The sequence below is a fragment of the Malus domestica genome, chromosome 11 (genome assembly GCF_042453785.1).
Source record: "Malus domestica chromosome 11, GDT2T_hap1".
Taxonomy (NCBI): Eukaryota; Viridiplantae; Streptophyta; class Magnoliopsida; order Rosales; family Rosaceae; genus Malus; species Malus domestica.
This window is the reverse complement of record NC_091671.1, coordinates 12,066,765-12,082,200: the sequence shown is the minus strand read 5'-3', so window position 1 is coordinate 12,082,200 and position 15,436 is coordinate 12,066,765. Positions and strand designations below refer to the sequence as shown.

Below are 15,436 nucleotides of genomic sequence, written 5' to 3'. Positions count from 1 at the left end.
TCAACAGTCTGTGTTGCTTCCCTAACATGATTAAGACATTTAATCTAAATATTACTATTACGCTATATGGACACAATAGAGTTCAAATGTTTGCATTCTTATTGATTATTTATTAGAGACGACCCTGAAGTAGTGCTCTATGACAATTATAATCCAATGTAACTCATGTAATCAATCAAGTGATGAGTATTTTAAGAACACAAGAAGATATTCTCGATTACAGCCTATTCTTTCTCCTATGTTAGATGATGGTAAACTTGATTGAGGAAAAAGTGAGAGAGAGGCTTTGATAAAGTTATGGGTAACCTAGTGCGTATTATAATCCAAATCAATCATACCTTCACCTTTCTCATGGTGGCGGTGCTAGTTGTTGTTGTCACCACAAAGATTATCACAAATCATAAATTAGAGATCATCATATGTCGGAAGAAACAAGCCTACCAAGTGCCACGTGCCTGCTTAAAGTCCGAAATGGCTGCTAAATAAGATAAAACAATGATTTAAATTGAACAAGTGAAACGCAATGGAGCTTCCAATTAAACAATAATATTCCAAACCTAATTGAAATTATTGAAAGGCTCCATCATATGAAGGACTTTTATGTAACGGGATGTTATTGTGATAAGTCAATCACACATAGTTATTTTGAAAAATTAAAATGAATAGCAACGTGTGATTGATTTAAAATACCGTTTGAATATGATTAATAATTATTTAATACAAACTCCAAAGTATAAATTTGTTATGCTTTTTACTCCTTTCCGTTACAAATTATGCAGAAGTTATCCTTACCTGTCAGCGGCCAAAGAATTTAAAAGAAGAGAAAGCAAAAGAGAGAAAAAGAAGCATAGAGTAAAAGCAGCATTCAAATATCATAATCAGAACTCTATGATCATCTAAAGACCATCCTTAAAAACATTCATTCGATCAAAGAACATTTAATCATCCATATGAATCAAACAAATTTACTGTTCATCACAAAGATGTTATTTGTTATCATAACCATCATTTTCTTCAATACATGAATTGTTAAACAATCTACAAAATGAATAAATTTTCCTATGCATGCCATTTAAACGCTGATAAAGAGTATGAATAGCTTCGAATATGACGTTTGTACATTTAAATGATTTCACGCCGTCATTAAAGGAGAAATATAACGGTCATTGAAGTTTTGACATGTAAAGGAGAAATATAACGATCATTAAATGATTTCACGCCATCATTAAAGGAGAAATATAACCATCCTATCACATCGTTTGTTATCAAAAGTTTGAGATTTCTTTCCTCTTGGATTTGTTTCCTAATAGGACTCCACTGGACCATCGTTTTTGCAGGGTGGCACATCTCATAAGGCTAAGCCATTGAAGTTTTGAAATGTAAAAAACACTTATGGCACGCCACCTCCCAGCTCCTCTCACAGTAAAAAGCAGTTGGTCGTTGGATCAATGTGCAAAGGTTTCACTCATTCAACAAATGAAAATATGCACTCGTGAAAAACGAAAGTCCATCGAGCAAATTATGACGCGATCATACGACCAAAATCAACAAATAACATGCGAAGTTGAATCAGAATAATTTCGGGAGCGCTTTGATGGTTCGAGAATTCTAATACTTCAATGCTACAAAACTGGTAGATGCTAATTGAAAACTAACTGTAGAATTCTGTCAAAATTTTGTTAGTAAACGAAATAAATTATTTGCTGAACCATTCAGATTGGTGTGATCAGCTGCATGCCTACCTCTCAAGGAGCATTACTAATTCACAGTGTACGGTATGTGGGAAAATGTCAACAGCCATTGCTTTTACAGGACGGAAAGGTTCTGAAGCAGGCATAGACTTGGTCCTGTGCCGTGCTAGGCCAGCACTGCCCATGTTTCTCCATGCTCTGTTGTTCTTGTTCTTGTCGATTTTCTCAGGAGAAGGTGTGCAAAGCTCGATCGCATTTGCCACCAATGTTTCAGGATTGCAGGAAATGTAGCTAAACCAAATAGGAAAAGAAAGTCAGCTTCCGGTACTGAAATAAATGAAGGCAAAAAAAAAACACGGCAAACTATGTGAACTTACACAAGCTTCCTTAGATCAGCATGAGTCCTCAGTGCTTTGATCACCTACATATTGCAGACCAATCATCAGGTTCAACAGTCTCGGGAAATATCTTGTCACATACAACAAAAGCTACTAAACATATAGACATTGGTGATGCTCACGTCAATAGCCAATATCATATCACAGTCCACAATCAGAGAAAACCAATTAGGAAATGTTGTTCAGCGGAAAACATAAACAAAAAAGAACATAATTTTTGCATAAACAGTTTACTAGATTTTAAAAGAAGTTAAAAAGACTATTTAGAACCGTGGAAAGACGATTACTCTGAACATTTCCAGAAGTGAGCCTATTTCGTGAGTTGAAGGAAAAAAAAAAAACCACAACTGCAGTATTTAACACCAGTCAATGGATAAGAGTTTTTGACGCACTCGTAAAAAGATAAGTGTATTTGATAAGAACAAGGAACAGCTTGTACGCTACCAGTGGAAGGGTCTCCAAAATTTCTGAAAAACCACTCATTCACTTCAACATGGTTCACTAGACAAATTTGCTACCTCCATATACTTTCAGTCTTTGATTTCTGATCAAAGATTTCAAGTGGGCAAGCTAGCCCAAACAAACCTGACTCTTTAAAAAAGGTTAAAGTTTTCAAGGCTTGCATGGGCCAAACTGAAAATTGTCCAATCAAATTCACATGCTGGTCGAGCAAACCGTGTGTCAAAAAGGGTGAAAAATTTTCAGAGAATCATATGGAATGCACCAGAGTGTTACTCACAGTGGGGTGAAGTCCGTTTCTTGGAGGATCAACAATAGCAACAACATTACTGAAACATTTGACTGGAGTTTTCCCCTTTTCAGAAGTGCAACTGCTTTGAGGTTGGCTTCTCACTTCCTGCTTGTCAATTTCTAAACCCTCAGATGCAGTGTCAAGCTCATGGCTTGAACTCTCCTCAGGGTTGGGTTTGTTGTCCACTGAGATTGCTTTCTCGCCCTCTGTAACTATAACTTTGTCACTACCTTCAGTGACATGATCGTCTTGTTTCTGAGGTGCAATTGCGTACTCTTCCAACAAAGACCGCATCACATCCTCTGCCTGCCGTTTCACAGATGACAATAATACAAAATAAACATTAAAAAAAAAAAAAAAACCTTTATTACCTTCACCTACCTTACTCAAAGAAACTACAAATTCTACGAAAAATGATAATGAATTGACAGGAAGATAAGAAATAGTTTAGGGATTTATTATCTCCAATTTTCTTTCAAGGGTGTATTGTATTTTTCACAAGATCCAAAGGCGCAATGAATAACTTAATATAAATCACAACCCGAATTCTCACCTTCGCACAGACAAATCTACAGTTCTTTATGTCATTAATTTCAGCATTCCTACGAGCATCTGAAACCGCAGAAGCATTCATTTCAATGCCAACAACCTGGAAAACATTCGTAGGGAAAAATAGCCTTAGTCAATAGGGGGAAAATAAAAAACAACAAGTTTTTGTTTCATTTGCAGATGATATGACAAGAGTCATAATTTTTCTACCATTTACCTACTCTAGAAGAAGGGCATGGACTGATCAGTTTATAAGATACTCTAACCACTCCGAAAGGGGGAAAATGACAAAAAAATGAGAATCAGGATTTCGAATATTACCATACCAACATGGTGTGCTAAAGTCAGCCCAATTGTTCCAGTCCCACAACATACATCAAATAGCAAGGTATCAGGACCCAACTGAGCCCACTCCCCCGCAAGCGAGTAAAGCTTCTCTGCAGCAGGGGTATTAACCTGCAGTAGAGTTGGACTCAGGAATAATTAGTATTGCAAGGAAAAAACTTTTCAGATGAGCTGATCAATATAGCAAGCTAATGACCAACCTGGAAAAAGGCTGTTGGTGATATACAGAACTTAAGATTGTTTATATAGTCATGAATTTTTGGTTCTACAACATTGTCGGCGGACTGCGTTTCGGAACCACCTTCTGCTTTAGGAATAGATAATGAGCGCAGTGGAGCATCAGCTGGAGCTGCATTAGATATTCCTTGGTGATCCTGAAAAAAGGGTAAACCATGATACTGAGGACAACACATTTAAAAACTGAAGAGACAAGATTGCTCTATCATCAACTAAGGGGAGCAACACATTCTCTTGAAAGCACTCTGTCGTGAGACTAAGACATCATCGAGTCGAATTCAGCCCTGACATTCTTACTACCTTCATCTGGGATAAGTTTATAACAAACCTAGGCTACAAGGATTTGGTACCTGGTTATCCAAAAATAAGGATTTAGTACCTGAATAACTAAAAACGTTAGAGGCAAAGATGGAGAGCTAGCAGCAGCTCCTGCAGGAAAAGCTTGAGCCAACCTCTCATATTCACTGGTTATTTGCGCATCATCAAATCCACTACTGGAAACCTATGTACAGAGAGGGGGAAAACATAAAAATTACGGTTACATGGTTTCAGAAGATTCTATCAGAAACTTTTTCAAACTCGGACTGAATATTATAATTTACCATTCAATTTTTTTTAACTATAAAAGAACGCTTATAGGGGAAAATAAAGAAAAGACGTGTGTAAATCCTGATGCAGGTTCGCACACACTAACCTGAACAATAAGCATGACCTCCGCAATATTGGCCTCACAATGTTCAGAATCAGTAGCAATGCCTGGTCTCCTCCCTTCTCGAACCTTAGAAGAAAAATCACGAGACAGAATATTCAGTGATTGGGAGAACAATATTACTTATCAGGTGCATATCAACAGTATATGAGCATTGGGTACTTCAAAAGACAGTGGTACTTGTCATACAAATTTTTTTCCGAGTATACCCTCAATTTTACAACACCTACCGTCAATTGGCGCCAGAATCCAATATTCTTAAATCTGTTCCAAATCGGTAAACTTGAATGTTGCAGAAATTCCTGAAATATTGAAGCATATTGGGAAGAAATTCTGGAAACATTTGGGCAGTCAAAAGGTTCTTCAACTGCTGTAACACCCTCCCTGGAAATATTTAATTTAGTGAAAAATCTATTCGAAGAACAAAACAAAAAAAACAGAAAAGTCTATTGAAGGTGAATTACCTAAAGTTTCCAAGCATAAACCCCACAGTAATTTTTCCCCGTAAAGAATACCCAACTGAAAATTCACACTTGTTCCGATATCCTTTTACAACTGGGGACGCTAATATACCCTCTAAACTGCATGGAAGGCCACCTACAATCATCCAAATGCAAAGGGCGAATCCCTAGTCAAATTTTGTTGCAAGTACAAAGGAAATATTGGAGCAATCAAGCGCTTTGACCCACTATCATCTCTAAAACACTAATAAAACAATCAAATGAGTTTCAATAAGTTCACAAGTAATGTATGAAGATTACCTATCTCCCTAGACTTGAGTATCCATTCTGGAAGTGGAATACCATCAGGACAAGCTTTACGAGCGTTCCTCGTCTGCAAAATAAAAGTTGCACCAGTAAATAAGTCATTTTTCGGTGCGTGTGAATAAATATGTAGATGCTAATAATAATACCTAAAATTACGATATTAAAAGAAATAATATAAACAAGCACCACTGACAAGTCTTTTGAGAATCTGCATAAGAGAGCTCTTTTTATGCTCCAACTGATCATCATAAGACATATGAGCTAGGGGAGTCACGACTTTCCGGGCACTTCGTCCATTAAGCCCATCACCATCCTCAGCCCCATTTGCAGTCATAGAGTCTTCCACATTCTCCCCATCTAATCCAACACCTGGGATTTGAGGGGCCATTATCGATTTGGTTCTCTTTTCGAATGATCTGGGAATGACATCCGCAACCTTCATAACTTTGTTGCCAATCGATATTCCTTCCAGGTCCTGCAAAATTGAGATGTTCAAGTGACAGTGAATATGTCAATTTAAACGCAATAAAGTTTCAAATTATATGTTTGTGCAAGTCAGGGGATACCTTCACAGCATTTTGTAGTTGCTCTGCATTCTCAAAACTCACAAACCCTAAAGCCATGCCCTTCTTCTTCTTCGCCGACTTAAATTCGACTCCCTGCAATGCACTACCAAAAAAATCACAATCCCAAACTTCGAAATTCAAAACCCGAAATAAAAATCACTAAGAAAAACACTTGCCTTCTCACTGAGAAATTCTTTCAGTTTCTCGGACTTCCAATTCCTCGGCAAATGCACCAGGCACTTGCTCAGCTCGGGATCCAAACCCCCAGCATCGCCGCCGTCTCCGTCTTCATCGATGGCCTCCGTCATCATCACATTGTCCAAAGCCACGCACTCCTCAATCTCCTCCTCCAACTTCTGCTTCTTGGCGCGCTCGGATGTCGGGTCCCACGTGTTGTCGGGTCGGGGACGGAGCTCCGCCTCGCCGTGTGCGTAGCGGCACTCGCTTCCATGGCCGCAGGTTTTGGCCTCGCGCCTGAAAAAGGAGCAGAGGCTGGTCTTCCATAGAGGGGGCGCGGCGGAAGGGTTTTGGACGTCGTCGTTAACCTCTCGCTTGCGTTTGTCGCCGGATACGACGTCGTCGGGCGGTTGGGTTGCTGGGTCCTGTGGCGGTTGGGGTTGATCGGTTGAACCATGCCCGTTGAGTGGGGATGGTGGGTTTAGGAGTTCAGTTACGGGTTCGGCAGTGGGAGTTGGAGTTGAAGACATTGCGAAAGTAATGGAGTTGTCTGCTAACTTGGAGTTCGAGTGGTTCCTTATACTTAGGTTTGCACTTTGTTACCATATTTATGTAATTTGGGAAAATTTTTGAAATGTTAAATAAACGCACATCTTTTTAAATTTGTCACATTAACTAAATTTTTAAGCGATTTTGTCATACTAACTTTTCAAAATCATTAATTTATCATCTCATAAGTTTAAGAATAAGTTGCATATGAATTTTGTTAAGTGCTATTTCAATCATTTCAATACCTCACTTTCTTTCTATTAAGTTATCTTCGACAAAACTAATTCTAGAGTTTTTCAAAATACAAAAAATAAAAATAAAAATTTGATCTCGTATATGATGATCTAAGGGTTTGACGTTCAGAAAAAGGAAATAATGTACACTCACTTTTGTATTTCTAAGTGAATGCTCAAAATATAGTCACTTAAAGTTGGATGATATATTCATGTTAAAACGTGTGAAAATAAATCATCAACACAAGTTAATGATTCAGAAAGTTGGTATGACAAATCGCTTAAATTTATTAATTCATATGACAAATTGAAAGAGGCGTATAAATTTATATGACATTTCAAAAAATTTCTTTTATAATTTTTTATGTGATAACTAAGTTACATACAACTATATCCAATATTTTTTTAAATATATTATTTCTCTTCAGAAAAAAGGTTTTACCTACGTACTTCGTTACTATTTTATTTCATGTAGTGCAATACGGGTGGATAACAAATTTGAGGGTGTAGAAGTATTAGAGAGATTACCCTTCAAATTGAATATTTAATTTTTTTAATATTTAAAAAAAAAGAATACTATTTACACAAATCTAAACTTCCTATTAATAGAACATTTTTTGTCAACCAAAAGATGGTAAAAAAAATTATTTTATCTTCTATCACAAAAAAAAAACACCAATAATATAATTTCACAGATCCAAATTTTACTGTTTTTATTAAAATCTCACTTAAAGGTAATGTTAAGTAACATAAAATAAAAAAACCTCTCACTCCCACAAGAGATTTTTCAATGTATACGGAGTAAGGGATGCCCACCCACAATCTTTCTCTCTGTTCACACACATAGTGTGTAGGCACTAGGCAAATGCTAGTTGAAAAAATAAAAAGAGTCGTTTGAAGGTCGAAAAAGGATTTAGGGCTTGTTTGGATGTACTTTTAAAACGACTGAAAACGCTTTTAGTTAAAATATTTTTTAAATAATCCTTAGTAAAAATGCTAGTAAATCTTGGAAAGGTACTTAAAGTGCTTCGTCGAAGAAGCACATAACTGATGCTTCTTGTAGAAAGCGCTTTAAGTTCTTCTAGAATCGAAAAACATTTTCACTAAAAAAGTTTTCAGTCATTTTAAAAACACATCCAAACAAGTCATTAATCACCCTCTAATTCTATGCACTAAAATGGAGGGAGAAGATAGGGTTAAGCAGACTCCATCTCGCATCATCATTGAGATTTGAAAACATAAAGTCGTCCAACAACGATTGTCCCCAATGAAATTTGAACGCATGAGCGTATCAAAGAAAGTGAGATGAGATCGAATTTCAATTCGAAATCATATAGATATATAATCCCCTTGTTTTCTGAAGAATCTCAACTAGCTTGAACATTACCATCACACAAAGTACAAACTGAAGAATCTCAACTAGCTTGAAGATATATAAAATACCCTTGTTTTCTGAGACATGCGCCGTTCAATCTTTTCTATATGCACTTTGCGATGGTATTCAATCTTTCTAACATACTCAATACAACTCTTCAAGCCGGGTTTTGTATATCCACCCCAACGGTGAAAAAACTTGCACTCTAGTCGAGCTCACAATGATCCGAACCATCCGCAATGGCGTCATTAGGAAAAATGACAATGGTTAACGCAAGTTAAAAGTAAATAAAATGCATTCTGTTAAGTGTCGCTACTAAACACTGATCACCGCGAGGAAGCTGAAGCGTGGGCACAGAGTCATCCGCCCCACGCCTCATGAAAAGGAAAACAAGGGGTTTATATAAAGGAAAATAGAATACAAGTATAATTGGCAATTTTATTCTTTTTAAAAGTAGAGCCCAACTATTTTCTCAACTCGCTCACATGAGATGAGATCCGTACAATTCTGACATCTGTGTTGGACTCATCGTATGTGCGAAAGTCGGGTCATGTTTTTCCTTTTCTTATATCGTTTTCTTTTGGATTTTATGGATTTTACAACATTTAGTTGATAGCATGCTATCCTGAACTATTGGCCCCATTGCTCACCTTGATTTCCAAGAGCCGATCAACTGGTTGCCTACAGACGGGGCATCTATTTGTCTGGAACCTCAGAACCTTGGCACAACCACTGCACATGCACTGCAGTCAAAAAACAAAATATTAGCCAGAAGAAAAAATCAAGACAAACCTTACTCATACTCAAATTACAACGCTAGTATGCAGCTCACAAGATGAAACACCAACCAAAATACCGTAAATATCGGATAAAGATCCTGCAAGGGAGTTATACAAAGTGAATTTTGGCCCATATGCAACACTCCTTTATATTTCTCTGAGGGAAAACAATGTTTTGTGAGGCTAAATGAATGTCTGGAGGAGAGGGCGAGGGTGGAGGGGGACGATGCTTTTTTTCAGCCACAAAAGTTATGATAGTTAGGGACATCTCCAACAAGCTATGCAGTTCGAGGGGAATTGTGTGGAGGTTTATAAGGAAAGAACTTAGATTCAATATCTCTTGTAAGAAAAAACAAAATAGTACATCAATAAAACGTGTCTTCATCCAAACTACAAATAGAAGACGAGGTAAAGAATAGAAACTCTAAGTAGTACGTACCATGTGCCGGCATGGGAGGACAGTTGTGTCTCGAGGTTCTGACAAGCAAATTATACATTCTTTGCCAGAATCATTTTGATCATTGTCAACTGAATTCCCAATACCAAAGATCTCCTGCAGCTCGTACCTCGTACCATTCACCCATAGTATCTGCTTCATCACCCGCACTTTGTACTCCCCATTCTCCTTCTTTTCAAACACCGCCTGGGTGATCTGAGAATTCCCAGCGGAATTTCCATCCGATTCCCGCTCACCATCATTCAAGGGAAAGGATTCAGCCTTCACCACAAGAGGATAAACTTCTACGTCACCCTCTTTTGTTAACCCTATGTCCTCAAACACTGAGAAGTCGATCCCAGTTCCGGAAGGTTGTCTAAACTTTTGACCAAGGCCTTTCTCAAAAGGCACTGTAACAGATTTAAGCAAGCTTTCCCTTGTTGCTATCAGTTTACAGTCTACATCTTCTTTAGCAAAAAACATAACTGTCATGCTGTGGCACAAAAAGGGGAATAAATAAATAAGTAAAAGGATCACATATAGAAGAACCATCAAATGAATGTTTTTAACAATGGAATGGTTAACAACATCGTATGAAGGGGTTTAACAACCGAATAAGAAATTTTAGACTCATAAGTACAAAGGTTATGTTTCATTTCTTATTTCTTTTAGCGCAAAACAAACAATTGATTAATTCCCATCAAGAAATATTAGACTCTCATCGTCTCCATGTCACAAATAACGTTGACAGATTTGTATGTCATTTTACACCAGGGCACAAGCCTCATAACTTCATTTTGTAGTTCATCTGCCTTAGGGCTGGTTTGGTATTGCTGTGCTTTGAAAAAAAGCTGTTGTGAGAAAGTGGCTGTGCTGTGAGAATAAGCGGCTGTGAAATAAATCAGCAGAGTGTTTGGTAAACTTTTTTGTAAAAGTGCTTTTGGAAAAAAAAGCAATCTGATAGTGGGTCTTTTCATCAAAGGAGCACTGTAACTCTGTGCTTTTTGAAAAAAAGCCAGTTTTCCAAAGCTACAAATAGCAGCTTCAGCTTTTTCCTTTGATTTCAGCTTATTCTCACAGCAGCTTCCAAAATAAGCCCTTTTTTTTCAGTTTACCAAACACCTAAAACCCTCACAGCTTTTTTTCATGGGTGCTTTAAGCACCTCACTCCCAAACCGCCCCTTAGGCCCTTAATCTCTATCATTAGACAATTGTATCAAAGTAATAAGCTTGATGGCTTGAGCTAAGCTATACGTTTCCTTCTTTGGTCCAGTAGACAACCCTATATTTTTAAAAAGTTGACTTGACCATGGCAACTCACAATGAAGAGGCATGTATATATTGCCTAACACAACCACTAAGCATCACCAATAAACCGCACAATCAGCTCGAAACAAATTCAACCAATCTAACGTCATCAAAGAACTACATCTTTTCAAATCCTTAGTCAAACATCACTACTCCAATGATCAAAGCATACGAAAAATACTCTCATAAAACAGGCGTCCATGAAACTCAAGAAATTTACCTTCCGGGCGCAGCAGCATCAAACGTGAAAGTAACAAGGAACCTCCCGGGATCCTCCTCATCCGGCTCAACCCTCAAAGAGTCTTTCTTGATATTCACGTCATTCTTAATGGTGACCGTCTTCTGATGTTCCACAAAGGGAGCACCCTGAGGGGGAGGAGGGGGTGCACCGAAAGGGAACTGCCCGTGAACCCAATTGGCGGGAGTGGGGCCCATGTAGACCCCGGTGCCGTGAAAAGACTGCGGATACGGACCCGGCACAGGCGGCGGCGGGTGGAATCCGGGGTATTGCAAGAACTGGGTCGGATTTGGGTTTGATCCATTTGGATATAGAGACGGGTATTGATGGTATTGGGGTGGATTGGAGTCTGGTCCGTTTGGATATTGAGATGCATGAGGTGGTGGTGAAGCAGCAAAAACATGAGTGCCCCCAGACATTTGGGGTTGCGGGCGGTGCCTCCGGCGACCCCCGGAGGTGGTGCTTCCAAAATTTCCCATTTTCTCTATACTTGGAATTTCAGTTTTCGCTTTTTTTTTTGTATTGAACAATAAAAAAAACCTTCAAATTTTGAATCTTTTGTTTTGCAGATGAGAAACCTGAAGAAAAAATGCAATGAAAATGTTGGAATTTATTAATTTTTAGATCAGAAAATCATTTCCATCAATCACATACGATCAAATTCACAAGACAATTAAGAAAATTAAATTATGACGAAAACCAACAAGAAAAATGATAAATGAGATTGAAATGAAAAGGGAAAACGCACCTTGAGAAATTCTTGTGGATGTGTTGTTTGCATTCTAGAGAGAGAGAGAGAGAGAGGGGAGAGTGGAGGTTGAGATTTTTTAATGAATGAATCTGGAAATGGGATATTTGGGGTGTCTGTCTGTTCACCGACCCAATCAGCGACAACGTCCTACGTCCACCGCGACAACCTTGGGAAAGAAAGATACGCGTAAACTTTCTTCTTCTTCTATTTTTTTTGCTTCAATTGCCGTGTCAATGTGTACGTGGATCAAATCCTAAATTAAATTGCACTATTTTGTTTTTTTTTTTTTGTCAAATGATAGATTTTGTTATATTATATGTTAGATTAGCCACCAGTGGAGTTTGAACTCACGCTATCATGCACTGACTCAACACCTATCCATCACTGTGGTAAAGGGGGTCACTTGCTTGTTTACTTTTTTTTGTTGGGAATGGAAAAGTTTCTGCTTTTGTTCTTTGCAAATTACTATGTTTGGATGCGGAAAATAAATTTGAGTTTAGACAAAAGTTAAAATTTAGAAATCGACATACAAAAACACTTGGAATTTCATTTCTCTAATTTTCAAATTTAAATTTTATGTAAATAGTTGTCACCTCCATATTTCCATAAGTGAAAGCATGCAAAAAAAAATACAAAATAACTCAACCATGAGTGGCTGCCACCGCCACCCACCGTCATCATCACCTTCACGTCTACCACCACCACTACATACCATTGTCTACCACATTGTTGCCGCTGCTAACATCCACCATCATCCCCACCATCTTCACCACCACTACTAGCACATTTCCTAACGATTATCTCTCATTTTATATATTAATAACTCTCTATGCACTTTGAAATTTCTTTTAAAAGATTAAGCAAACAAGAAAGTCCGCAAAGTTTTTAAAATAAAATTTAGTCATTAGATTAGAAATGTGATTGTGTAAATCCTAGTAGATATAGGAATATCTCTTATATTCCTATTAGGAGTTGATTACCTATTAAGAGTTGTAATCCTAAAAGGGTAAGGATTTTACCTATCCTACTACTATAAATAAAGGCACAATGGGGTGGAATAGAACACACCTCAATTACACATCTCTCTCTTCTCTCTCTATGCCACACATTCCCTCTCTCTGGCCTCCATAATTGTTCAGTAAATTATGCCTACAATACATTATCAGCACACTCTTGACGCTGCGCTAAAGAAAGTTTATTATTCAATCAAGGGAGCATTACGTTTTAATCATTCTTTTTATGATTAATTTATTATTTTATTGAATTGATCTACATGCTATTGAAGCATGAAAACATTCCCCATGATACATGAAATAAAGTAAGACATTTGAAACGACCTTGAAATCAAAGGAGTATTACGTTTTAATCATTCTTTTTATGATTAATTTATTATTCTTTTTCTGCCAATCAGGTACGCTTAAAATAAAGTAAGACATTTGAAAAGACCTTGAAGCATGAAAACATTCCCCATGATGCATGAACCCTCCTATGTTTATATTTTCCTTACGATATATATATTGTATATGTTCATATATTTGTCAATATATATATATATATATTTGTTTCATGCATTGCGCAATTATATTTGCTATGTGGAATATGTGAGTCAAAGTATAAAATCAAATTTAGGGTTTCTTAAACCTTCACAAAATTGAAAAAAAAAAGGAGGAAAAAAAAGGGAAATCGGGCTTTGTTCCTAGACCTACCCCCACGACAAGGATTCCTTGATGGGCTTTTGCCCGGCTCAAACCCAAGCCCGTAGCCTGCTTACCCCGTCGCCATCCCAAATGATTGGGCTTGGTTTCCCGCGGCCCAAAAATGACGCCAGCCTCTTGGCTGGGCTTCTTGCACCAAAACTAGGCCAGCCCCATGATGGGCTTGAGTCCCATGCACCTCTTAAAGCCCAAACCAGCAGCTTGGGCTGCTGTTTTTGTTCATAACAATGGCATTTTCGACCCAACACTATTATTTAGCATTTTAAATAATTTTAACTTGAATGTTATTATTATTTTTGCTTCTACGATCAACCCCATTTGGTCTCAATCTATTGAATTAATTAAAAGTGACCTGCAACCTATTAATCTGAGAATGAATCCAAAATTATGGACTTAAAGATCACTTTTGGACATTAACGATTCAATAATTTATTTTTATACTTTGAACTGTTGACATACTTTCGTAATAATGAAGCTCTCACACTTGAGTTCTCGAAAAAACTCAAATCCACTACGCTGAAATCAGCATATTGCATCATGTGTTCTTGCAGGAACCTCTCTTTTATGAACTAAACATTCAAAAACTAAATTGAACCTGTAGTTTCAAATTTAGTGCATTTGAAACCCGAAGTTTTCATAAAACAATACACTTATGAAAACCCGACGTTTTTCTCATGAAAACCATGTCTTAGAACTCAAATGTTCTAAATTTGATGCTTATGGATGATTCTTTCCCATATCACCAATCACAATCTTGTTCCCCCCAATTCAGTGGATTGTCGAACCGTCACAAGTTTAATTTTCCTGATTTGGATGTTTTCTATTAGAAACCACTTTATGTGGGGTACAAGACGTGAATCTCCACTTGACTATCAAGAAGCTGAGAAACCATTGTAGTCAATAATGGCATAGAAGAGCTGAATAAGCCTTTGCCATGATCTTCATTTGAAGACTTATGCCCGAAGCATTACCAACGGAAGTACCTCCTGAACGAGGATTCCATGGCTTTTTGGCTCGCTCCTATGGACCGTCTTGTTAATGCACAAAATCAGTGAGGATTTTGGTACAACAAAAAGTGTTAAGTTTGTGACCTTCGCTAGGTTGCTCCGGTCATTAGTGTGGATAAGTATGCAAATGGATAAAGACAGGGAAGCAAACACAAGATGTACATGGTTCACCCAGATTGGCTACGTCCACGGAGTAGAGGAGTTCTCATTAATTGTGAAGGGTTTACACAAGTACATAGGTTCAAGCTCTCCTTTAGTGAGTACTAGTGAATGATTTAGTACAAATGACATTAGGAAATATTGTGGGAGAATGATCTCCTTTTATAGAAGAGAGTTTCTAGCTTTGTTTTGACATTGACATGTGTCGTGTTGTGATTGGCTTCTGATGTTGACACGTGTCGTGCTATGATTGGCTTATGATGTCGACACATGTCTCGCTGTGATTGGCCTCCTGGTTGGAGGGAAACTCTTCTAGGTCTTTGATGGTATAACGTTAATCGGTGCTCAGTAGTTTCGGGATTGGTCAAGTATAGTACAAACAGTGCTCCCCTAAGTTCCCGAGTGAGGGAATCTCCTCGGTTGGGGACTTGCAAGATCCAAGCCACTGAGTAATCACGAAACTTCTAAGTACTGAAGTGTGGTATCGTTTTCACTTGCCTTATCTGTCTCATAGGTAGATGTGGCATCTTCTCTGGAAGTACTTTTCCTCCATCCAAAGGTGGTATCTTTAACCGGTGGAGATGCACAAGGTAATGTATCAATTTCACTTAAAGCTTACTTGTAGTTTCAGGCTTGGTCAAGCGCGATACAAACCATGTAGTAGGAGTTCCCCAAGTCGCCGAGCTAGGAGATCCG

The 15,436-nt window shown here is 37.8% G+C and overlaps 2 protein-coding genes across 3 annotated transcripts; both read right to left on the bottom strand.

Annotated features, from left to right (window-relative positions):
• Window positions 1–1,564: 1,564 nt before the first annotated feature.
• On the bottom strand, window positions 1,565–6,791 carry LOC103447877 (zinc finger CCCH domain-containing protein 24-like). 2 transcript variants are annotated; one of them, XM_008387084.4, is made up of 14 exons: window positions 6,190–6,791; window positions 6,014–6,106; window positions 5,641–5,922; window positions 5,442–5,514; window positions 5,145–5,277; window positions 4,911–5,064; window positions 4,666–4,749; window positions 4,351–4,473; window positions 3,935–4,108; window positions 3,711–3,845; window positions 3,394–3,489; window positions 2,829–3,146; window positions 2,069–2,112; window positions 1,565–1,982 (listed from the first exon to the last, which is right to left on the bottom strand). In XM_008387084.4, the coding sequence occupies exons 1-14, from the start codon at window positions 6,718–6,720 to the stop codon at window positions 1,739–1,741; spliced, it is 2,484 nt and encodes an 827-aa protein (XP_008385306.2). In that variant the 5' UTR covers window positions 6,721–6,791; the 3' UTR covers window positions 1,565–1,738. The 2 variants fall into 2 exon arrangements, with proteins under 2 accessions (XP_008385306.2, XP_070664119.1); XM_070808018.1 differs by having other exon boundaries at window positions 6,014–6,102; window positions 6,186–6,790.
• Window positions 6,792–8,765: 1,974 nt separating this feature from the next.
• LOC103447878 (probable E3 ubiquitin-protein ligase LUL2) lies at window positions 8,766–12,092 on the bottom strand. The gene is made up of 4 exons (XM_029088521.2): window positions 11,857–12,092; window positions 11,091–11,686; window positions 9,566–10,055; window positions 8,766–9,090 (listed from the first exon to the last, which is right to left on the bottom strand). Exons 2-4 carry the CDS (start codon window positions 11,585–11,587, stop codon window positions 8,968–8,970), a joined length of 1,110 nt encoding a protein of 369 aa, XP_028944354.1. The 5' UTR covers window positions 11,588–11,686; window positions 11,857–12,092; the 3' UTR covers window positions 8,766–8,967.
• Window positions 12,093–15,436: the final 3,344 nt, after the last annotated feature.